This window comes from Colobus angolensis, unplaced genomic scaffold (assembly GCF_000951035.1).
Source record: "Colobus angolensis palliatus isolate OR3802 unplaced genomic scaffold, Cang.pa_1.0 Scaffold278, whole genome shotgun sequence".
NCBI classification, from domain to species: domain Eukaryota; kingdom Metazoa; phylum Chordata; class Mammalia; order Primates; family Cercopithecidae; genus Colobus; species Colobus angolensis.
The window spans coordinates 2,206,129-2,230,736 of NW_012116021.1; the positions used below are offsets into that span (position 1 = coordinate 2,206,129).

The 24,608-nt window shown below is 42.3% G+C and overlaps 1 protein-coding gene across 2 annotated transcripts; it reads left to right on the top strand.

The window, feature by feature from the left end:
* The first annotated feature begins 52 nt into the window (after window positions 1–52).
* MRPL46 (mitochondrial ribosomal protein L46) lies at window positions 53–7,981 on the top strand. 2 transcript variants are annotated; one of them, XM_011948337.1, is made up of 4 exons: window positions 53–484; window positions 1,834–2,020; window positions 2,732–2,905; window positions 7,594–7,980. In XM_011948337.1, exons 1-4 carry the CDS (start codon window positions 149–151, stop codon window positions 7,842–7,844), a joined length of 948 nt encoding a protein of 315 aa, XP_011803727.1. In that variant the 5' UTR covers window positions 53–148; the 3' UTR covers window positions 7,845–7,980. The 2 variants fall into 2 exon arrangements, with proteins under 2 accessions (XP_011803727.1, XP_011803728.1); XM_011948338.1 differs by having other exon boundaries at window positions 245–484; window positions 2,735–2,905; window positions 7,594–7,981.
* The last annotated feature ends 16,627 nt before the right edge of the window (window positions 7,982–24,608 follow it).

Sequence of the window (24,608 nt, forward strand, 5' to 3'; positions counted from 1 at the left end):
GGAGACAGAAGGGAAAGTCATCATACTCTTCATCAGGTCCACTGAATTTTTTTATTTCCATTTAAATGCTCAATAAGACTTTCATTGTGGTTCACTAGGGGATTCTTTCCCTTTTTTAATGTTCTGAGATGTGGGCTTATCACTCCATATGCGAATGGTTCGTTCTAGCAGTTCCGGGACTGAACTCTCCCCTAGTTTGCCGCTCCCGCGGCTGAGGGCTCCCTGGGAGCCGCGGCGCATTGTGGGAAATCGAAAGATGGCGGCGCCCGTAAGGCGGACGCTGTTAGGGGTGGCGGGGAGCTGGCGGCGGTTCGAGAGGCTCTGGGCCGGTAGTCTAAACTTTCGCAGCCTGGCTCTTGCGGCCGCATCCTCAAGCAACGGATCCCCATGGCGCCTGTTGGGCGCGTTGTGCCTGCAGCGGCCACCTCTAGTCTCCAAGCCGTTGACCCCATTGCAGGAAGAGATGGCGTCTCTACTGCAGCAGGTGGGACTGAGATGCAGGGTTCAGAGTGACGTTTATTCTGCGTGACTTTGAGCGAGTAATTTCACCTCTCTGAACTTAAGTATACGGTACTTATTCGCAGAATAGTACCTACCTTACTGACTTGGTTTGATACATAGATGTTCAACAAAAAGTGGTTTCTTTTCATTGGCCGTCTTTATTGTCACTTTAGGCAACTCTTTGGAGAGTTACTTCTTGTTCATGCAACACAGTAGGGATCCTGTGGTGAAGAAGAATCGGTCCCTGTCACTAGGAGTTTACAAGTCTGGAGGGAGAAAGTGTTTATGATGTGATGAATGTTAAGAAGGAAATACAAGAGGCGGTGGGCACATCTGTAAGATGCCTATGATAAGCCTGCTCTGTTTTACCTCATGGAGCTATCTGTGTGAGGGGCAAGTGAGGAAGCATGGGCAAAAACAGTATAGTGGCTGTGAGGGTGTGAAGTCGCTACAGAAAGTGATTGAAGGGTGAGATGTTTTTGTCTTGGTCTATTGAGAACGATAAACTTCTGTGCTTTTTGCTTCATTTATTCATTTATTCGCTCGCTTGACAAATATTCATTACTCACCCTACAGATATTCAGTCTGCCCATACTGTGCATCAGAGAGTATGCTAAGTGATAGAGATGCTGTAATGAGTAAGGCAGAAGTAGCTCTGGTTCTCAGAGTACTTCAGTCTAGTTGGGTGAGAGGATCAGTCAGTAAGCAAATAGTCATACAACGAAATGCAGACCCTGATAAGTGTTGTTAAGGAAAATACAGGACACTACAAGAGTGTTTAACAAATACATCACATTTTGATTTTATGGTGAGTGTCAAGGAATGTTTCAGGCTTTCTGAATACAGGTTTTTCTCTATATGAGAAATATCTCTCTGAGACAGTCCTATTTAAATTGAAGTCAGAAGGATGAGTAGGACTCTCCCAGAAGAAAGAATGTGAGGAAAAACATTCTAGGAAGAAGGAACAGCCTCTTGAAGGTCCCTGAACAGGAAAGTCCTTGGTGAGTGAGATTCTGATCAAAGACTGACATGACTGGATTGTGGTAAGTGAGCAGGCATTGCCCAACCTAGCTATCTGTTTTTGTAGCAGTCTTGACCCCCAGTGATATTCTAACATTTTTGGCAAATGTAACTCAAGCCCAAAGTTCAGAGGACCTTTTTTTCCCTCTGTTTCCTTTCTGCATGGTGTTTTGATTGTATATCTAGTTATGTTGGGTGATAAACTTCTCGGCCTGCCAAGTGTGACATATCTCTTATTTTATTCTTCCTGTTTGTTTTTTTCTTTTAGTTTTGCCAGATTAAGGTAGTTTTTTGCCCTTTTAATTTTCCCAGATTGAGATAGAGAGAAGCGTGTATTCAGACCATGAGCTTCGTGCTCTTGATGAAAACCAGCGATTGGCAAAGAAGAAAGCCGACCTTTATGATGAACAAGATGAACAGGATATATTGCTGGTGCAAGATTTGGAAGACACGTGGGAGCAGACATTTCTACAGTTCAAACTTGGAGCTCGCATAACAGGTTGTGATCCTTTTAGGCCAGCAAGAAGGAAGGGAAAAGGGGTATTTGGGTTCCCAAATAAAAGACAGTTGCTTAGCCCCTGCTTTGTGTTTTAAGTAACAAATAATTTCATATTCTTTTCTCTGTTGCTCATATCTACCATAATATGACTTTAGAAGTCTGTCTTGTTTTCGAGTGAGAGGTAAGGGTATTGGAATAGACTTTTCTCTCAGTTAAACTTTGTGAATGTTATCTGTGTTTAACTCCAAGTTTGAGACTGAGAATGGGGCAATTGAAGCTTTTTTCCACTAATTCCTGTGTTTTATGTGAAATCCCTCTTAAAGCGGGAGATTGAGTTCCATTTTCCTTGTTTCACAGATGAAGACTGAAGAACAGAGAGAGTAGGGGCTAGTTAAGTCAGTAATAGTATAAAAACCAATGAAGTAGTTGTGTTTGAATTAGTATGATCATTGTTTCTTTTTTGAAGACTCAAAATATGGTTTGCTATTCAAATAAGTTTACCTATTGATTTCTTACCTTTTAGTTTCCTCAGGATTGTGAGACTCTTCCCTGGAAGAGGTCAGAGCTAGAGAGCTGGGTCAGAGGTGTAATTTGGTTCTAAGCTCTTTGAGGGCAAGGATTGTAGATCTTAAAGGAAGATTGTAAAACTCCAGGCTTCTTGGTTCTGGCAGATCACAGTCTTCTTACCTCCTCTGACCCCCTTTGCTGTAGAAGCTGATGAAAAGAATGACCGAACATCCCTGAACCGGAAGCTAGACAGGAACCTTGTCCTGTTAGTCAGAGAGAAGCTTGGAGACCAGGATGTTTGGATACTGCCCCAGGCAGAGTGGCAGCCTGGGGAGACCCTTCGAGGAACAGCTGAACGAACCCTGGCAACACTCTCAGGTGGGTTTTCTGCCTTCCTCTAAATTCCGCAAAATTCACTTCAGACTCAGCCAGAGGATTTACAGGCTGACTGGGGAATTGGATTAAGGGTGGGGGTGGGAAGGTTAATGGAAATTTTGAAGTTTATGAAAATTTCAGGCAGAAAAACCCAGGTAAGGATTTTTTTTTTTTTTTTTGAAGACCAGGTGAGAATCCTTTGTTCCACTGAGATTTTAAAATTTAGTATATTCAAAATTGATGTTTCTACCATTTTCTCAGCCTGCTTGTCTTATCTTTGCAGCACTGCTTATTGGCATCACTGCTTGTCTGTTCACTCAATTTGAAACCTCAGAATTATCCTTGACCTCATTCCTACATCCATAAGTCCTTGAGTCCCTCGTGATCTGTTCTAAATAGTCCTCTCTTTGTTCTAACAGCTTTAGCTGTGACCTTCTTCACTTCTCACTAGACTAGGGTTTCCCATCTTTGGCATTATTGGTGTTTGGGGTCGGATAAGTTTGGGGAGCTATTCTTTGCGTTACAGGATGTTTAGCAGTATCTCTGGCCTCTACATACTAGATGCCAGTAGCACTACCTCATCCCCCAACCCCACCCCCAGTGCAACAACCAAAAATATCTCTAGACATGGCCAGATATTACCCGGGAGTAAATTACAGTGGTTGAGAAGCACTATACTGAGTGATTGAATTAGATGCCGAGTAAGTTTAACCTTGGTTTTGTGGAGTGTCCTTCAATTCTGCCAAAATGAGCTTTCTGAAACACAAATCCCTTGTCACTTCTCTGCATAGAATTCTTAAAAGGTTTCCCATAAAAATTCTAAGTGTCAAGCATGGCCTGCAAATCTTATTTGCCCTGATCCCAGTCTCATCAGTCTTCTGTCTTGCTGTTCATTAATGTAAAATTCAAGTTCAAACTTAACAAACCTTTTGCATTCCTTGAATAATATGGTTTTTCATGTGTCTCTGCTTTGGGGCCTGCTGGTCCCTTATGAAATACTTTACTCCTTCCTGGCCTGACTGCTCAGTTTTTAAAACAGCTTATAAATTATATGTTACATGGTGAAACCTTTCCTGAGCCTTCAGGAAGACAGAGCTACTCCTCTCTAAGCTCCCATAGCACTGGTGTGTGTCCTTATTCCATTTATGCAACAGACATATAGGGTCTCAGTGATAACAGGACACTACCCTACTCAGGACACTACCCTACTCCTTAGGAGCTTGTGTTCTAGTGGAGAATACGTTCTTTCACTTATGCCATTGCACTGTAATTGTTTACTAACACATTTTTCTCCCTAGTCAGAATTTTGACTTCCTTGAACATATGGGCAGTATCTGTTCCTTGCTCTGATCATAGCTTTCAGCAAAATACCTGGCACATAGGCATTTGTTGAATGTTGACTAAATGGATTTTTGTGGTGCACAGCCACTTTACCTGCCCTCCCATCAGCACAAGTACCTGCTAACGAAATGTCAGCAGCCAGTGTGTGTTCCCTTGACTCCCAAGGGGCCTGTGTGGCCTGCAGGAGAGACATCAAGACAGAATGGAATATGGTAGGAGGAGAGGTTGCTGCTGTCTCCTCAGCCATCACATAGGAGTCAGCAGCTGAGTTTCTTGCAAGGATCATTGTGTTCAGGTGCTCAGCCTCTCTTACCGTGGAACATTCACAACTGATCCTTGCTCAGCGCCCCCTTCTGTTTGCAATGTGGAAAGGGGTTCCGCCTGAGCACTATGCTTTGCTTTAAACATTGCCATTGTAATAAAAAAAGTAAAAGAAATATATCAAATATATTAAAAGACGTATTTATGTTTAATAGATGCATATAAAATAGTGTATTGACTTATTACACGTTTACTAATCTGACAATATAAAATGTCAAAGAAAAGCCCAAGCACTTTAAGAGCATATACTGTATATTGAAAAAGTGAAAGTGCACTCCTTTCCTCCCCACTGGCTCCAGTATTTCTGCGAGATGGAATTTCTAGAGGTAGAATTAATGGTTCAAAGGTGTGCACACTTCAGTTTTTGGTAAGTGCAGCCCAGTTGCCCTCCAGAATGTATATAACAATTGATGTTTTCCAGGAGTGGTGTCTGAGAGTGCCTCTTTGTGTAAACCTCACCAACGTATGAAATAGTTGCTTTTAAAATTTTGCCCATCTAGTGAGTCAAAATGTTCTCTTTAAGATTAGCATTTTCCTGTTTGCTAGTGAGATTCACTATCTTTTCATATGTTTATTGGTTGTTTGTACTTCTTTTGTGAACTGCCTATTTAGATCGTTTGCTCATCTTTGTAATAAGCTGTTTTTTTTCTTTTTAGTTTGTTTATATTTTTAATCCATCTCTTCCAGATTATAGAAAAGTAACATACATTTATGGAATTAAGTTTAGAAAATTCAGGGAAGTGTAAAGAAATATGCCAGTACAATTCCACCACTCACAGATACCCACTGCTAACATTTTTTATTTTATGTGAGCTCACACTGTCTATACATTTTTTGTCTAATGCTAGTAGTGTTTTTTTTTACTTTTTAATATGAGAAAAGCAATTCACGTATGTGGTAAAAAAATTACCAGTGTCTAGTAAATGTAGTGTAAGATGTAATTTTCCTTTTTCAGAGGCAACCTCTACTAATAGTGTTTTTCTGTATCTCTTCAGAAATTCTCTATGCATATACAAATGCATAAATGTTTTGTTTTCTTTCTTTCCATATAACGGCAGCATGTATGTACACTGTTATGTGCCTTCCTTTTTTCTCATATACGCTTTTAAACATCTTTTCAGATCAGCCTATTAAGACCTATCTGAAGCTTTTTTAACACCAGCATACTGTTTTATAATATTTATGTACTGCAGTTTGTTTAGCCAGTCTGTTTTTACAAACAAAGCTGCAGTGAATATCCTTGTACACTCATCTTTGCTCATATGGGCAAATTAGTATATCTGGTAGGATAAAAGTCTAGAAGTGGAGTTGCTAGGTCAAAGGACATGTGCAATTAAATTGACACCTCTTGCCAATTAATAGCAGTTATACTAATTTATAGCCCCTCCAAAATATGTGTGAAAGTACAGGTTTTTTCCTTATCCTTCACAAGCAGTGTACAGCTCAGTTTTTGAACTTTCTACTAATAATGATATATGCTGTTGTTTATTTCTTTAAATTGTTAATAAGATTCAACACCTTTTAATGTATTTATGGGCCAGTGATATTTATTTTCATGTAAGCTTACTATTCATGTGCTTGGTTCATTTTTCTTTTTAATTTGTTGTTTTTTTTCCTCATTGTTTTTTTTTTCTTTTAGAGATGGAATCTTGCTGTGTTGCCCAGGCTGGCCTTAAATTCCTACCTCAGCTTTCTGAGTATCTGCATTGATTTTTAAGTGCTTCTTATACCTTAAGATATTCCTTTGTTGAATATGTTGAAAATATTTTTCCTAGTTTGTCATTTTGTCTTTGACTTTTTTTGTGCTTCGTTTTTCCTTGCAGAAAGATTTAATTTTTATGTAGACAAATATAAATCTTTTGTTTTTTGGGCTTAAAAATTTTGTTTCTTTCTTAGAAAGGCCTTGCCCTCTCAAATAATATGTTAAGGTTTAAGAAAGCATCCTACATTTTCTTTTAATGCTCATATGTTTTTATTGTAGTTAGAAAATACGCCCAGCACTTTGGGAGGCCAAGGCAGGCGGATCACTTGAGGCCACAAGTTCAAGACCAGCCTGACCAACATGGCAAAACCCCGTCCGTACTAAAAATATACACAAAAAAATTAGCTGAGCATGGTGGCACATGCCTGTAATCCCAGCTACTCAGGAGGCTAAGGCATGAGAATCCTTTGAACCCAGGAGGCAGAGGTTGTAGTGAGCCAAGATTGCACCACTGCACTCCAGCCTGGGTGACAAAGCGAGACTCTGTCTTGGGAAAAAAAAAAAATACAGAAAAGATTGGAAAATATTAAATGTCCATGAAATAAACATCCAGAATGAACAAATTTTTTATGAAAAGTGAAAATGTCTATTGTTAAATCTTTGATCTATGTGGTATCAATTTTAATGTGAGGACTGAGCATGGGATCCAGCTTGGTTTTTCCTGTCTGGCTAGTCAGTTCTTCAGATGCCATTTAGTAATCAGTCCATCATTTTCCCATCCTTTGAAATGCTGGGGTTATTAACCCTTAGTTATAGATTACAGATATTTTCTACTCATCTGTTTTTGTCTTTAACTTTGTTTATGACTTTTTTCACCTGGTAGGAGTTAAAACTGGGGTTCTTTTTAATGCTTTCCATGTGACACCCTTTTTAAAGGTGGATGAACTTTGTTTTAAAGGTGGATGAACTTTGTTTTACAGACCAAATGTCCTGGTCCTTCACCAACAGATAGTGGCTGGGCTGAACGTAGAAACTAGGTGCTCTGACTCCCAGATGTGATTGTAACTGCACTGCTGACTTTTAGTCTAAACACAGTAGCTTGGCACATGGGAATGAACCCAGCGAATCTGGGCTCCATGGGCCAGGAAGCATTTGGATTGAGAGGGGAGGAGGCTCTTTTCAGGAATGGCTCTAGTCCTATTCCTAGGGATTGATTTTACCTCAGGGCCAGATCTTGCAGAGACCCCCTATAACTTTGGGAGCCAGAGTAAACAGATGTCTGTATCCTTACCTTCCAATTGTGATTTTTCTTTTCCTCCCTCCTCAGAAAACAACATGGAAGCCAAGTTCCTAGGAAATGCACCCTGTGGGTACTACAAATTCAAGTTCCCCCAGGCAGTGCAGACAGAGAGTAACCTCGGGGCCAAGGTGTTCTTCTTCAAAGCACTGCTATTAACTGGAGACTTTTCCCAGGCCAGGAATAAGGGCCATCATGTGTGGGTCACTAAGGACGAGCTGGGTGACTATTTGAAACCAAAATACCTGGCCCAAGTTAGGAGGTTTCTTTTGGACCTCTGATGGGCTGAGCTGCCTGTGGACGGTGCCCAGACAAGTCTGAGATTAGAGCCTCAAGAACGTTGTGTGATTGCCTCACATTTGCAGGTAATATCAAGCAGCAAACTAAATTCTGAGAAATAAATGAGTCTATTACTGTGTTTGTCTCAGCTGATTTGCCCTTTGATGGTCCAGTGAAGAGAGCTATGTCTTAGGGTGTCTTTCCATTTTTTTCCCCAAGGTGATGATTGAATACTGGATTATATTACAGTGCCTCACTGACTTACTGGGCCCAGGAAGAAAGAACAGAAGGAAATGAATTGACTTCCCCAAAGCCTTGAGTTCTGTGAAAGCTTCTCTAAGCCCTTGTGAAAACACTAGTTCTATGTAGTTTCTTAGCCATTTCCAGTTTGTTTTTCCTTCCCTCTGTGCTTGATATGAAGGTGTTTTAATCTAGCCTGGGAAATAATCCTTCCTTCTTTCCCTCCTTTCCTAAAAACATTTTATTTTAAAAAGAATTTAGTCATGTCTTACCTTTTTGGAAACAGTCATGTAAAATGTGCAAGGTTAGTTTATCTCCGTTCTACAGATGGAGGAATCATGGCCAGGCTGTGACTTAGCCCAGAGTCATACTGCATGTGCCTGTTGGTGCTAGAGGAGAACGCTGACCCCATGCCCCTCGCCTCTTTGGGGCTCTTGGCTCTTCAGTGTGTTGCTTGGGTCCTCACTGGTCCCCAGTGCCTGGCACATACAAGGCACTCAGTAAACACTTGTTAAGTGAGTGGAGGAGCATGGGGACCTCAGGCATACCTTTGTCTGCCCAGAATAGTGGTTTTAGTCTGCAGTCCTGGATTCCCATGAGATGCTTCCTGGTTTCCTTTCAGACGGCCTGGGTTAAACAGGCTGTGAGCATGTGAAATGGGATTTCTCTGCATCAGCTGCAGCCTTATGTTCTTGCCCAGGATCGGGGAAGTTGCCTTCTGTGATCAAAATTGAGGAGCCTAGTTCTGATATTCCTCTGCTAATCTTTTTCCTCCTGCATGTGTTCTCTCCCCCACGTGACTGAGGGGAGATGTGCCCTGGCATAGGCACTGGTGGTGAGCTGCAGTGGCACCTTTGGAGTGAAGCCTGGGTGCGGCCATAGGGCCGGGATGCACTTTCTGGGTTTTGGAGTGACGTGTGTGTGAAATGTATTGCATATTCTTAGGGCCACGGGCACCTCTGACCTAGAAGGGAAGGAATCACCAGAGTGAAGTGGTGACTATTTTCGTGACCACGCATGTCTGTAACAACATTGTTTTTTTTGGTGGGAAGTAGCATATATGCAATTGGGAAATGGTGTCAGGATGACCCACAATTATGTTAGATTTTCTGCCGAACATTAATATTTTTAAATAATCAGGGACAAAATTGAATAGCTTGAGAAAAAAGCTGAAAATTTTCTAGAAGCACCTTCCTTTATTGCAAGTAGGGACTGGTTTAGTAGCTTCTAGAAGCACTGCTAGCCTTTCCATGATGTTCAGCTCTCAGGGGAAACTGAGAGTGGAATGGAAGAAGCTGTGAAGACACCTCACCCACCTTGTTTTAAAAAATTGATGAAGAAGGCCCTGTCCTGGATCACAGTTTTAATTTTGATGGAATGCATCTCTGCTAAGATTACATCTCAAAGGACCTACATCTCAGGAAGCAGTATAAGCCCCAGGATATAAGGCTGCTGGGGACTGGTGTACAGGTGGTGGGGGTACTGCATTAGCATCATCATTAGGTTTCATTCTCTTTTGTTATTGCTCTGGTTACAGAATTCCATAGGTTTTGAGTGGTCTGCCCCAACCCCCTTTGCTGTTATTTTTGGAGTGTGATATTGCAGAATGCAAGATTTTTAGCATTATAGTATAAATAACTATATTTGCCGAGTGCCAGCTTGAATCTTCTACTGGCTGCCAAACATGACCAAAAAATTGTTTCTAGTGTATCCTTTGGGGGAAGATTGCCAGAGAACAAAATAAGAGGCGATGTTCTCAGTGTGGGAGGAGAGCGTAATGTGTGTGGTGCTGTGGGGATTAGGAGTTCCAGTTTGAAGTGTGTTTGTACAACCTAAGAGGAGAAATGCCACTCTGTGTGTGTGTGTGTGTGTGTGTGTGTGTGTGTGTGTGTGTAACATGTACAACAGACCAACCAGTTCACTGTAAGGATCCTTCCATTGTTAAGGTTTAGCCTCCACCTCTTGGTCCTCGTTTTCACAAATGATTTCCAGTCTCCTGGTTTTCACCTTTGCTGGTTCTACAGAGAAAATTACTGCCCTGCTTACAAACTTGTTTTCATGGTAACTTATTTTTAAGGATTACTTCCTGCTGGGCCAGTTCCATGCCTTGTATGTGCTTCTACACTTAACACTTTATAGGATAATTAGTTGTTAATCTGGCTCTTATAAAGGTTGAATATCCCTTATCTGAAATGCCTGGGAGCAGAAGTGTTTCAGGTTTCAAGTTTTTTTGGATTTTGGGATATTTGCGTTGTACATAATGAGATATCTTGGGAATGGAACCCAAATCTAAACATGAAATTCATGTATGTTTTATATGCATCTTATACACACAGGCTGAAGGTAATTTTTTACAATATTTTAAATAATTTTGTGCATGAAACCAGATTTGTGTTAAGTACTTGATGTGTGGAGTTTTCCACCTGTGGTGTCTTTGAGGCCCTCAAAAAGTTTTGGAGTTTGGAGCATTTTGGATTTTGGGGTTAGGAATGTTCATCTGTACCTATTGGACTTCAGAAACTGTGTACTAATTAGCTCCTTTCCCCATGAGCACTAGACTTGGGGGTCAAAAAACCTGGATTTGAATTTTTATGACCTCAGTTAAGTTACTGCTACTGTTGATGACAGTGTAGTGACTCCTGAGTGCCAAGAGCCGTGTGAGCACCCTTACTTACAACCTATGTTGTTATTTAAACCAGCAGGGCAGGCATCTTTATCCCTATTTTCTACATGAGAAATAAATTCAAGTTAGTTAGCTTACTTAGAGTTACTTCCTAGTAAGAAGTATGGCCAGAATGCAAACCTACACCTGTATACAAATATACAAAGGTGGTTCTTTTTTTTCCCCACCCCCCACCCGCCCCGAGACGGAGTGTTGCTCTGTCGCCCAGGCTAGAGTGCAGTGGCCGGATCTCAGCTCACTGCAAGCTCCGCCTCCCGGGTTTACGCCATTCTCCTGCCTCAGCCTCCCGAGTAGCTGGGACTACAGGCGCCTGCCACCTTGCCTGGCTAGTTTTTTGTATTTTTTAGTAGAGACGGGATTTCACCGGGTTAGCCAGGATGGTCTTGATCTCCTGACCTCGTGATCCGCCTGTCTCGGCCTTCCAAAGTGCTGGGATTACAGGCTTGAGCCACCACGCCCGGCCCAAAGGTAGTTCTTAACCTTACCTTTCTCATCTATAAAATGAAGATGATACTACTCAGGTAATGTGATAAGTTATGTGAGAGTACTTAGCACCATGTGTCGCTTGTTATAAACACTCAGTAAATGTTTCACTCATTCCAACATACTTAGGCTCCTGAATTCTTCATTTAGCTGTAACATCTTTAGCTTTTACAGCTCCCATTCTCACCTTTTCTAGGTTATACATTGTGGCAACCAAGTATTTCTGACCTATTTGGAAAGGGATGTGAGTAATTTGGACATTAATGGATTCCATCAGCTGATCTCAAAATGGATGTGTGGCAGGTCAGTCCCATAGCCAGCCGCAGCCAACTGGTTGGGCATGTTAGCTCTGTCCCACCCTGGGCCAGGAAATCCAGAGCCACTGTTAAGCACAGGCTTATGGGCACTAAAAACAATGGATTTGCTGACCCGTTCTATTACCCCAACAGAGGAAAAGGAGTGCAGCTGAAAGGTCAGCAACCCAATTATTGAAAGCTCACAGATCACTAAGCTTCAAACACACATAGCAAGATAAAGCCTGTTTGCCTGAAATCTCAGGGTAACCTCAGCCTCTGCCCTTCTCCGCTTTATTTTCTAGAAGCCCACAGAGCCTGGATTATGGCCAGTCACTTTAGGCTATCAGTTACCTTTCACCTGCCTTGGCAATTCGGTGCTTAAAACAGGGAGTGAAGGAGGAAAGTGTTCTCTCTGTGGCCAGAATAGGTGCTGTTAAAGGCTCAGGGATAGGTCCAGATAGCTGAATCACTGCTGTAGCTGAGGGGCTGGGGCTGGGAGGTCCCCTGCAAGTCAGGAGGTAGGCACCGCCAGGGAGGGTCTTACTAGCCTAGAGCAAGGCATAGGTGCACATGTGCACACATACATCCCAGCCACCCTAACCTAAGCCACTCTGAAGTGGGCTTGAGAAGCTGGCCCCAGGTTTTATTCAGAGGCTTTGGCAGTACAAACAGAGCAGTGATTGCCCAAGTGTCAGATACCAGGCCCCAGGTAGCTGCTAAGTGGCTAAGGTGGGTAGGGGAGAGAGACTCCCAGGTTCTCCTTTGGCCCAGTAGGGTAAAACTTTCCTAATACAGTCAGATGAGGGCACTGAGGCTAGGGCCTTTGGGGATGACAGGGCTAATAGACAAAGTTGAGAACGCCCTGGGTCTAAGGGGTTTGGGACACACCTCCAGGTCAGAAAGCCTTGGGGTAGATCAGGCTGAGAAAAGGAGAGAGAGGATATCCCCAGACTGAGAAACCAGATGGGGGTCCAGAGTGGAAGGCAGCTGGACAGCTGGAGTAGGCTCATACACATGAGCACCACAAGGTGGCAGGGTTTGCCTGGCATCTGCTCTTCTGGAAGTAGGCTGTCTCTGGAAACCTTCATGGCACCTGGCCTTAGGCTGCTGCCCTTGGAGAAGCTTCTTATCTCAGGCTGAGCAGAGTCCCCGGAGCTGGCTTGCAGCCAACCAAGATAGATGTGGGGCACTCATGGCTATCCACCTCCGTGCATCAGCTCCAGGGAGTGCCACAGATAGACGCTGTGCCCTTGGAAGGGGAGGGGACCCAGACTGCCATGTGTTATGACCACTTAATGTAGCCTTGTGCTAGGCCTGCATGTCCACAACATAATCTGACTCACCTAAGAATTATGTTGGTCCTGTGTGGTATTTTTAGATCCGCAGACAAACTTGGGGAGGGGAGGAGATCCTGTGAAGATCTCAGTCAATGCTTGGCAGAGCCAGGATTTGAACCCAGAGCTATGTGATTCTAAAGCCACCCATTGTCCCATGTTGCCTGGACCCTGCCTTTGGATCATGGAATTCCTGAACTGGTCATGGAGGAGCAATCTGCAGGCTCGTGGACCCCTTGGAAAGCCTGAACTGGGGTGATTTGTGAGAACACGAAGAGGATTGACATGGAGAACGGTGAGGCTGAAGGGATTGAAATTATTTGAACTTGGAGAAGAGAATGATGAGAGTCATGGTTTTTGAGTCTGTATATGACTTATACAGAGGACGTCGATTAGTCATCTTGGTCTGAATTAGAGGAAGTAAGCAAGCTTTAAATTGCAACAGTAGGAATTTTGAGAAGTTACACATGGGAAGAGTTCCTTGACATTTAGGATTATTAAATATTAAACTGAATTTTTTTTGAAGATGCTACTTCTTAGTACAAAAATCAACAGTTAAAGCTCAATTTGGGAAAGCTAATTGGTAACAGTCGGTGAGAATCTCCATGAGTATTAAAAATAAAGAACAAATGTCATTAAAAATAAGGTCAGTTCTAAATAGTCCCATAGATTAGTCGTTTTCCATTTGTCAATCACCTTACCACATTTTCTACAAGATAGTACATCTTGATGACAAGGAAAAATCTCAAAGAGAATTCTTGAAATATCCCGGTTAACCCTTCAACAAATATTTGTGGAGGAGGTTGCTTTACAGCCAAGCACTCAGAATAAAATGGAGATCAAAATACTCTTGGCCAACATCTTCAGTTTAGTGCTGAGAGTAGGGGTGGAACCACGCCTGTCAACAAGCCAAAGGGAGCTGCGCTGTGCTCCAGCCCTGTGAGGGCCTCAGAGCAGGCCTCAGAAGAGAGGGGAGGGAGTCAGGGAATAGAGGAGAGTAGGAATCACATGCACAAAGCCCAGAGAAGCCTAGAAGAAACTCGGTGGGGCTGGAGTGCAGTGCACATGGGAATTACTTTACAGTGTTGTAAGTTCTTAACTGTCCAAGACAGCTCAAGAGTAGTTTTGTCTGAAGGCAAGAGAATGAGTTCCATGATGTCTTGTGCAGAATCACATCTTACCTGAGGGGTGGATTCTAAAGTCACTGTATAGGTCACAAATCATCTATGACTAAAGTTACCACGGAAATATCCTTTAGAAATGTAACACATTGGTGACTGGCCAGGCCTCTCCGGGAATCCAACATGGCCAGTGTTTCTTCTAGAGGTGGAACCAATCATGATTTATTTGGATGAGCACAAGATTAACCAGTTGGCTTGTGTTCAGGGGCCATGGTGTAGAAAATACCAAGATTCCTGTCCCTGTCCCTGAAGGGCAGTTGACTGCAGGTCTGTGCCCCATCCCTCAGAGGCTTGAATGGAGCGGTTTGGGAGAATATGAAAAGGATTCTGAATTTCACCAAATGCGAGATGTTCGCACAAAGACAGACATTCAGAGTCCTAGATGGAGTCGCCTTATCCATCCCAGGCTAACTCCAGAGCAGGAGCCCACGAAAGAAGATAGTGGATAAAAATGCCTGCACTGTTTACAGTATTGTTTGTCTCACCTTTAAAATTCCTTCTGTAATAGTTTGAATTTATAAAAATCAAATGTGTATATGATGGAATTCTGTAGACTCCATAGTATTCCTTTGGTTCCTAGTAGTTTCTGTAGCACCCTGCACACTGCCATCCACAACAGCTAATTATCCAGCAATGAAGCTTGTATTTTAACGCATGCATGCAAGGGAAGCTTAGCCTCAAGGATGGACAAATTTCCTTTTTTTTTTTCTTAAAAGGAGAGAGATTTGGGTTTTGGAGAAGTTGTTAAGCCAATAATGGGAATGATGAATGATTAAGTGATTAAGTTGGGTCATTCTAGCCTCAGCGAATAAGAATATGTGATTATGAGTAATGATTGTAGACTTTTTGTTGGGCACATAGATGGACTATTAAATCAGACCCCAAAATTTTGCTGGGCCATGGCTGCATCAATACAGTAAGAATTTAACTTCTTAAGGTGGCTACTTTGAAACTCATTTGGATGAAAAAGTCTGTCTATTAGGGATAAGTTTAGTATACATTTCTGTCCCCAACGAAGACAAATGGCCACATTTCCTTCCATGGAAATAGGGAACATTTCTCTGCACTCTTCTTCCATCCCTATGTCTTCTCACCACACTCTCTCTCTCTCTCTCTCTCTCTCTCTCTCTGTCTCTCATACACACACACACACTGTCACACACACACACTCCCTGACACACACACCCCTTGGATGAATATCACATCACACGGCTCTGAACATTCACATTACACACACACCTCCTGAACATTCACAGCACGCACACACACGTCCCCCAAGAGCTTTAAATATTCTCATCACATGCACACATAGCCTTGAATGTTCGCATCACACAAAAACACTTGGGTGTTCGTTCCTGTCACACACAGGTATAAAGCTTGTTATCCATCTGATACATACATACCCTTGAACGGTCACACTAAAACACACACAAGCACACTCTGCAGACATACCTTTGAGGCTAATACACATGCTTATTCTTGAGCATTCACATCACATATAGGCTTGAACATGCACCTCACACACTGGGGCATTTGCCTGTTGCTCTCAGATCCATTCCCTAGCCTTTCCCTGTTGTATTTTGCAGTGCGTATGTGTGTGTGTGCATGTTGGGGAGGGTGCTAACCACTGCAAATTACATTTCTTAAACTTTTTTGCCAATTGAATTCCAGCTGGATTTGGCCATAAGAGGTACCAACAAGAGACTGAAAGGAGGAGCAGCCAGGTATTTCTCCTCATCTACTCTGGGCCCAGCTCTGCTGGCAGCTGCCTTCATGATTCAAATTTCTGCAGGTAGTCGAGGTTCCTGGGAGCACCATGTCTTCCCCCAGCCCTGGGAATGGCAGTGACTTCTAACTTCCTAATCTCTGGGGTGTCCCACCATCCTCCGTTTTTATTTTTCAGTCTTTCCAACACCTTTGTAACTAGTTCCTTATATTAAACTCCCTCTTCTGAACTACCTGGCATGGCCAAATTTTTCCTAATTGGACCCTGACTGATGCTCAGCCAACGCCCACAGCTCACCTTATAATTTTCTCAACTCTGACCTATAGCCTTTCCTCCAGCTGTGATCAGATTGTTATTGGACCAAATCCTGGTACAGAGTTTTCAGTATTTGTTGAATGAATGAGTACAGTGACAACCCCCGCCCACCCACCACCAGTCCCCACTTCCAGGATTTTTCTAGATAGAGCTTGTTGCATCCCTGAGTCCATGAACTGAGTGGCTCCGGGACATCTTCATCCCTCTCCAGATGGATTACAAATGACAACAGTGACGACTCTGGCCGTCTTGGGCAGAGCCCATTTGGAGAGTGGACGGTGAACCTTCAGCTGAGTCAGGCCCTTGTGGAGACTTCAAGGGGCATCAGCCATAAGCAGATTTTGCAATAGTAGACCACATGTGGTCTTAGAAGCAAGGGGACTATCACTGCCTGGGATAAACAGGAAAGAATGAGGTCGTCTCTCTCCCTAAAAGATTAGGTGCATGTATGGTCTGAGGATTGGTCCTCAAATCTAAATTTCTATCTTTGAAACTGACTTAGGCAAGCTGCTCTCTGCCTCAGCATTTATGCTTATAGAATTATGAGGTGCTATTACAGATCACTTATCCCTGTTTGCAGAATGCCTAAGGAACTGTTTGATCTTGAACAAGTTATCCACCCCCATGTGGGCCTCAGGTTTTTCACTGACAATGTAAGAAAGTTGCATCCACAATCCTGGTGGGGACTGCCAGGGGCTGATAGATGTTGGCAATCAGGGTCGGTCCCAGGCAATACCTGTGGTGTCCACAGGGAGGCACCACACACAAATGTATACATGTCGCAGACCATCCAAGTCGAAAGCTGTGCTGCGGGTCCTGAAGCCCACGTTCCCCCTTCCCTCACACCTCCTGGCATGTGAGCACCACTGAGTGGCCATCTGCCTATTACAAATTGAGTGAAGGCGTTGAAGGCCACTGCAAACATGCTGCTATATTGGGAGGCAGAAGTCACCAACCAAGTCATTAACACATTAGGGTGAGCTAATGGGATTAAGCAGAGTCATGAAGAGGGTGTGGGAATTCAGGAGAGGTGAAATGTGAAAGGGTAGACAGAGCCAGGAAAAAAGGTAGTGATAGCAACATCCTATCGTTTTCCCATGTATTCGGTTTAACGTACTTTTGCTTTGAGTAGACTGAGAGGCTAGATTCTCTCTGTAGTCTGGCATCCTAATTTTTGTAACCCTCAAAAGACACTGGAGGAAAGCAGGGTTGTATAAACCTCGCTAGGAGTAAGGGTGGTGTGGAGCTGCGGAAGGGATGTGCATGGCCTTGCCTCACTCGTGAGTGGCAGAGCTGGGACTTAAATCTAGTCCTCGTGAGCCAGGGACCCAGGCTCATGAAGGGCACTTCTGGGTACTGGAGATAGCCAGTAGGGTGGGGCACCTGCCTCAGGAGGGTCTTGGGTCAGCAGCTCCTGACGTGTGACAGGGAGGCAATCCAGGGCTTGTGTGCTCACACATGGCTACATGCAAAGCAAGGTGGACTCTTTAAATCACCTGCCTCTACCTTCTTGCTTTACATTTGGGGATAACCAGGCCTAGAGACAGGGAGTCACCTGTCTTAGACCTCACACAGAGTGGAAGCAAAGGCAGGAGACTCCAGGAGTCCTGATTCCAAGCCTGGGCTTTTGCCCACATGCCATGTGGGGTCTGCCTAGCCCCAGCGTTTCAAATCCCCGATGCTTTCTGGGAGCCACCGGGAGCCCTGTGCTCAAATACCAGGCTTCCGAGGAGCCAGCGCTACCCTGGGGTCAGCATCTCCTTAGCCTCCTGGCAGAGCTACTTGGCTTTCAGAAGCCCTGTCCAGTAGAGCAGGGATTACCCAGCATGCTGGGCCTGCGGAGGCGGAAGAACCAGGCTCTTTGCTTTGCACAGCCCTCCCTGGGATTACAAGATAATGCATATGAAGAGACATTTGCTCGTCCAAGTTCATGGATTATGTGGAAATCAAATTGTAGTAATCTCCCTGGCCATCTGGTCTTGATGCCTCTAGCCAGGATCTCCCAGAGGTCTGCTCAGGCGCCCGTGCAGGGTTGGGGCAAGGGCCGGATGTGCTTTTGATACCTGGAGCCAGGCGAGCATTTTCCAAGGGGCCTGGAAGGCCAAGAGGGTTTATACCCCCAGTATCAGGGAGCAGACGGCAGGGCAGGGCCAGGCAGCTAGAGCCAGGAGCTAGAGCCAGGAGGCAGGAAACCATCAGTTACCAATAATTCTACATGTGGACAGTCCACATGTTAATGAAAACATAACCTTGCGTTTTAAAAGACATCATTAGGCACATTTCTGGGGTGAGGGTGTTGGGAGGGGAATTTTTCTCAAGATTAAATGCACACATCGCCCATTCTCTTGAAGAAGTGAGGCTTGAGCAATGGAGTGTGTTTCTGAAGCCCTGGGCCTTCCGTGGTTCTGAGAAAAGGGAAATCAGGTTTTCTGTAGCTGGTAATTTGGGCTCTGCATTCATGACCCACTGAAGCTTTTGAAAGGGGAAGAAGAGAAGAAAGGCAGCACTGTGTGGGGTGAAGCATGTGGATTCGGGCTCCAGGGTCAAGTTTGGATTCAGCTCTGCCACTTAGTAGCTGTGTGACTTTGGGCAAGTCAGTTGATCTTTCTGTACCTCAATTCCTCATCAGTAAAATGAGAATACTAATAGGATGTACCATGTGGGGTTGCTGTAAAGGTTAAATGAGTGTTTATATTTAAAGCCCTTAGAGGATTGCCTGTCGCCAGTGTTCCTGAGTGTAGAGACTGTCCTGAGTGTGAGTGGGTGCAGCTGATAATTGAGTCATTACTAGCTGTGTACAGGTAAACAGGCTCTTGGAAGTGTGGGGGTGGGGTGGGGTGTTGTTTTTGTAGCACTTACTTGTCCATCTCCGTGGTGCAAATATTCCCACCATGGCTGAGTTTTCAGCCACCATTATGGTGTCACTAAATGCAGAATTCGGAAGAAGTGTGCACAATTGGCTCTCAAGAGTTGGGGTGAGCTGATTCCAACAGAGCTCTGGCCCAGCACCCACTGGTGTGATGAGGTTGCATAATCAGTGTTGAAAATGTTCATTCTGGCTGGTCAATGCCTTAAGAGTCCTCCTACTACTTTGCTAGTCATGGCTTCTCCCCTAGTGATCTTCCCAGACTTCCCACTGGTCCATTAACTGAGAGAGTTATGAGGAATCTGCTCCATGATTTGGCCAGTAGCAGTTCTGATAGGTCAAGGCTGTGCCAGACCAGCAGATAAGTTGTATGAATATCACAAGTCTGCAGCCCCAAAGGTTCCAGGTCAGGAAGCTGAGTGGCCCTGGCTTGTGGGTGTGATGCCTGGCATACCACTCTCAGCTACTCTGTGAGATTCCCTCCCTGTATTGTCACCCAGCCCAGCCACGAGACAAAGGTAAAGCCCTGTAACTGGACTCTAAACTGAGACAAAAAGGTGTCTACCACTGTTAAAATAGAGTTTGCACATGATTTACTCAAATGATTAAAAAAATGTAATCAATATGACCTACTTCACCAGCTTGGAATGCAAATACCATCTCGTTTCTTTTAGTTTTTCCAATTAATTGCTTGAGTAGTCTTTATGATTCAGAAGTTCAAGCTCTCTCTTTTAAGGCTTCTGCCCCACTGAATTATTGTTGGCTTAGTATGAAGGAAGAACAGTTTCCAAATGTGAGCCAGAAAACAAGAGTCTGATTAGTCCATTAGCTGGCAGTCTGAGTTGGGTGGCTCCTGTGGTACTCTCATTCAGGACTCCCAGCCTGACCAATGTGCCAGGGTGGTTGGACCTGGGCAGTATGGAGCCAGGCAGGGAGTAGAAATGAGTGTGATAGGCTGGGAGTGGGCAATAGAGAATGGTGGGGTCTGTGTTGAAGTGACATGTACCTTCCTCTAGCCAACTGTGGCCATGTGGGAGTGTGAGCCCTCTGTTGGCTGATTTTCTCATGTTTTCCAAAGAAACCAGATATGTATAGGGTTTTATTTTTGAGGCATAATTTACATACAATAAAGCATACAAATCTTAATGCATCTTTACACAAGTATACATTTTATATGTGTAACCACCATCCGTAATAAAGAAATGGAACATTCCACCACCCACAAAGTTCCTTTGTGTTTCTTTCCCAGTCAACAGTTAGCCCCCTCCCACAAAGGTAACCACTGATTTCTTTTTTCTTTTTTTGAGATAGAGTCTTGCTCTGTCACCCAGGCTGGAGTGCAGTGGCGTGATCTCAGCTCACTGCAGCTTCTGCCTGCTGGGTTCAAGCGATTCTCCTGCCTCAGCCTCCCGAGTCACTGGGATTACAAGCATGCACCATGATGCCTGGCTATTTTTTGTATTTTTAGTAGAGACAGTGTTTTACCATGTTTGCCAAGCTGGTCTCGAACTCCTGACCTCAAGTGACCCAGCCATCTTGGCCCTCCAAAGTGCTGGGATTACAGGCATGAGCCACTGTGCCTGGACATGTAACCACAGATTTCTATAGCCATAAATTAGCTTTTTCTGATCTTCAACTTCCTATTAATAAAATCTTACAGTCTATATTCTTTTGTGTCTGGTTTCCCTTGTTCAGTATACTTTTGAGAGTTTTCCATGTTGCATGTGTTCGCAGTTTATTCCTTTTTATTGTTGAGTAATAGCAAATATCACAATTTGTTTACCTATGCTCTTATTGAAGAATATTTGGATTGTTTTCACTTTTCGGCTACTGGAAAAAAAGCTGTTACAAACCGTCATGTATGAGCCTTTTTTGTGGATACATGCACTCACTCCTCTTGGATACATATATATGACTAGTATTGCTGGGCTATAGGATACGTATATGAAACTTCATTAGAAACTGACAATTTTTCATAAAGGTTGTATCAGTTTGTATTCTCACTAGCAATATATGAGAGTTCTAGTGCCTCTACATCCTCATGAGCACTTTTGGCCATTCTAGTGGGTATGTAGTGGTACCTCACTGTGGTTTTAATTTGCATTTCACTGATGAATACTAAGATTGAGCATCTTTCCATATATTTATTGGCCATTCAGTATCTTCTTTTATAAAGTTCCTTTTAAATTCCTTGCCCTTCTTTTTCCTTTTTAATTGAAGTGAATTTTATTCTGTTATATTTTATATCTGTGTATTATAGATATGTTTTATTTGGGTTATGTTTTGCTGATGATTTCTGTTTTAATCCGTTGTAGCCAGAGAACACATTCTTTTGAGATTTATGAAGACTTGCTTTATGTCCCAGCATATAGACTATGTTGGTGACTGTTCCATGTGAATTTAACAACAAGTATGCTTTGAAGTTGTTGAATATTGTTTTCTATGAATATCAATTAGGTCAAGGTAGTTGATAGTGTTCAAATCTTCTGCATACTTGTGTTTTGATTACTTGTTCTATTCATTACTGAGGGGCTGTGTTAAAATCCTCAGCCGTGGCTGTGGATTTGTTAGGTTCTCCCTTATGTTAGTTTTTGCTTCATGTACTTTGAAGCTCTGTTGTTATGTGCATACGCATTTATGAGTGTTAGGTCTTCCTGATGAATTGATCCTTTTATCATTATAGCATGTCCGTTGTTTCTGGTAACACTCCTTATCTCGAAGTCTATTTGTCTCTTATATAAATGAATATAGCCACATCAACTTTCTTCTGATTAACATTTATATGGTATGTTTTTTCTCAATCTGTTTACTTTCAAACTGTGTCCTTATAGTTCAAGTATGTCTCTTGCAAACAGCATAATTTGAGCTTGTTTCTTTATCCAAACAGAAAACCTCTTTTTTAAAAAATTTAAGTGTCTGGTGTATTCACAGTTAGTATAATTAGGGATATGGTTGGGTTTAAGTTTGCACTCTTACTGTGTGTCCCATCTCTTTTTATATATTTGTTCCTTGTTTCTGGCCTTCTTTTGAATTAACCAGGCATTTTTTATTATGATACTTTATTCCTTTGTCGGCTTTGAAGCTGCACTTCTGTATGTTATTTTAAATGTATATTATAGAAATTATAATATGCATCTTAACTTTTCACATTTAATAAATCATATAATTAGTATTAATTACCGTAATACAATTCAACAATTTGTGAATCTGACAAAATATGATTCCTTTTATTTCCTCTCCAACCATTTGTACTATTTTTCATACATTTTACTTCTAGACATGATATTAGCTTAACACTTCAATTTTTTTTTTGCTTTAAATAGTAGGTATATGTATATGTATTTGCAATACCCCTTTCCTGTGCTCTTTATTCCTTCCTGCAAGTTTTGGCCTCCATAATGTTCATCAGCTTGAGGAGCTTCCTTCAGTGTTTCTTTTAGTTTAGTATGCTGGTGGTGATGATTCTCTTCTTTTGTTTTTCTGAAAATGTCTTTATTTTGCTTTATATTTGAATTATGTTTTCATACTATATAGAATTATAGAGTGACAGTTATTTCCCTTTTAGGATCTCAACAATATAACTCTATTATTTTCTGAATTCCATTGATTCTGTTGAGAAGTTTGCTATAAATCTGTAAATCTCATGGTTATTCCTCTAGATTTAATGTCTCTTTTTTCTCTGCTTTGAAGATTTTTTTCGTCATCTTTGGTTTTTGGTGATTTAGCTAAAATATGCTTAGATGTATTTATCTGACTTGAGATTCACTGAGCTTCTTGAATCTGTGGGTTGATATGTTTCACAAAATTTAGAAAATTCTGGGTCATTATCCTTTCAAATGTTTATCTTGCTTTAATTATCTTTCTCTTCTTTTTGGACTTCAGTCGTGTTTATATTATACCGTTTGATTTTTTTCCCCACAGTACTCTGATGGCATGTTCTGGGTTTTTAAGAATTATTTTTTTCTGTTTGTGCTTCAGTTTTGCTATTTTTTTTTTTATTGGTCTGGTTTTGAGCTTACTGATCCTTGCTTTGTCCAGCTCATTATTAAGTCACTTCTTCATTTTAGATATTTACTTTTTTAGGTCTGAAATTTCCATTTGATTCTTCTTTAAAGTTTCTGCTTCTCTGATGAAATTATCTTTTTACTCATTATATTCTTACTTCCCAATAACTTAAAATATTTGTAATTGTTGTTTTAAATTTCTTGCCTGTTAATTTCATTATCTGGGTCATCTGTAGGTATGCTACTACTGACTTTTTCTCTTGATTACAGTTGTAATTCTTTGCATTTATTAGAACTTTGGATCACAAGCTAGACATTATATACAAAAGCAGGGTAGAAACTGAAGTAGGTAATATTTACTTACAGAAAAGTCATGTCTTTTCTTCTTTTAGCAGCAAAAATAATGGTTTCATTGGTTTCAAAAATGTTTTGTGGATGGGATCAGGTCTTACCCTTGGGATCTAAATAGTAACTGATTATATGACCTCTCTCTCTCTCCCTCTTTGATTTCCTGCCTGCCCCCAGATTCCTATTCTGTGGGAGAGCTCTTGCTCTGGTTTCCAGCCCAGGTCCATAAGTTACTGCATACTCAATAGAAGTCCCATGGGGGAGAACTGGTGGCTAGTGAGTACCATCTACTTTGAGGGCTCAATCAAACTCCAGTCTGTCATTCTTAGCTCTCTTTAATTCAGCAGAGCACTCCAGTCTATTGCAGGTGTGTGTCTCTATCTGCGCATATCCCAAGAATAAAAGCAGCCATAGATCTTTATTCTATTATGAAAGGGTTCTCTCTCTCTAAGATTTAGTTTATTTAGATTTCTCTGAATCCTCAGCTCTCTGGTGGGTTTACAAAACATGATTTTACAGTTTATCTGATGTTTTCTCAGTGTTATAGTGGGAGTAACTGTCTTTCATGACCTTGTGTATACTAACTAGAAGCCCAGATCACTGTTCTTTTAGTGTAAAATAATCCCATTTTCAAGATAGCAAAAGGAGTCAAATATTTAAGAAATATTATGCAGACCAAAGGAAATGCTTCTGTGGGATAGGCTGCTTTTAGCCCATTGGCCATAAGTTTGTGGCCCTTAGTAAAAAAATAATTTACGATTATTGATGATAATTATAATATTTTTCTTCCTTGAAAAATGATTAGAAGTTTTTGTTAAGATCTGCCTGTATGAAGAGAGCATGCCATGCTTGAGTTTTTCACATCTTTCACAAGTGTTGTGATAGGGGAAAATGTTAAGAATCTGCTGGATAAGTCGGATGCGAGTCCCAGCTACTTGGAAGTCTGAGGTGGACGGATTGCTTGAGCCCAGTTCAAGGCAGCCTGGGCAACATAGTGGACTCCATCTCTACAAACAACCAAACAATCAAACAAACAAGCAGCTTGCTAAGGCCGTTGGTGCTCATAGTTGACAGCCCTCTAACTACTTAAGTCCAGTTCTTGGATCGTAGTAAGTCTTACCTTGAGTGCAAAGAGAATGGGATCTCCTGGTGGGGAAAAGAGAAAGAATGAACCCTGAGGCTGCCAGGGTTGTGTGTGTGTGTGTGTGTGCGTGTGTGTGTACATGAACTTAAAGAAACTAATCATTCTAGGAGTCTAAATTACCAAGGTCAACATAGTACATAACCCCA

What these genes read in the sequence shown, in the direction of transcription:
- MRPL46 (XM_011948337.1), top strand. Translation starts at nt 149, where the DNA reads ATGCGAATGGTTCGTTCTAGCAGTTCCGGGACTGAACTCTCCCCTAGT. An exon ending in ACTTGGAGCTCGCATAACAG is followed by an intron (nt 2,021 to 2,731) that starts GTTGTGATCCTT and finishes CCTTTGCTGTAG; the next exon opens with AAGCTGATGAAAAGAATGAC. An exon ending in AACCCTGGCAACACTCTCAG is followed by an intron (nt 2,906 to 7,593) that starts GTGGGTTTTCTG and finishes CTCCCTCCTCAG; the next exon opens with AAAACAACATGGAAGCCAAG.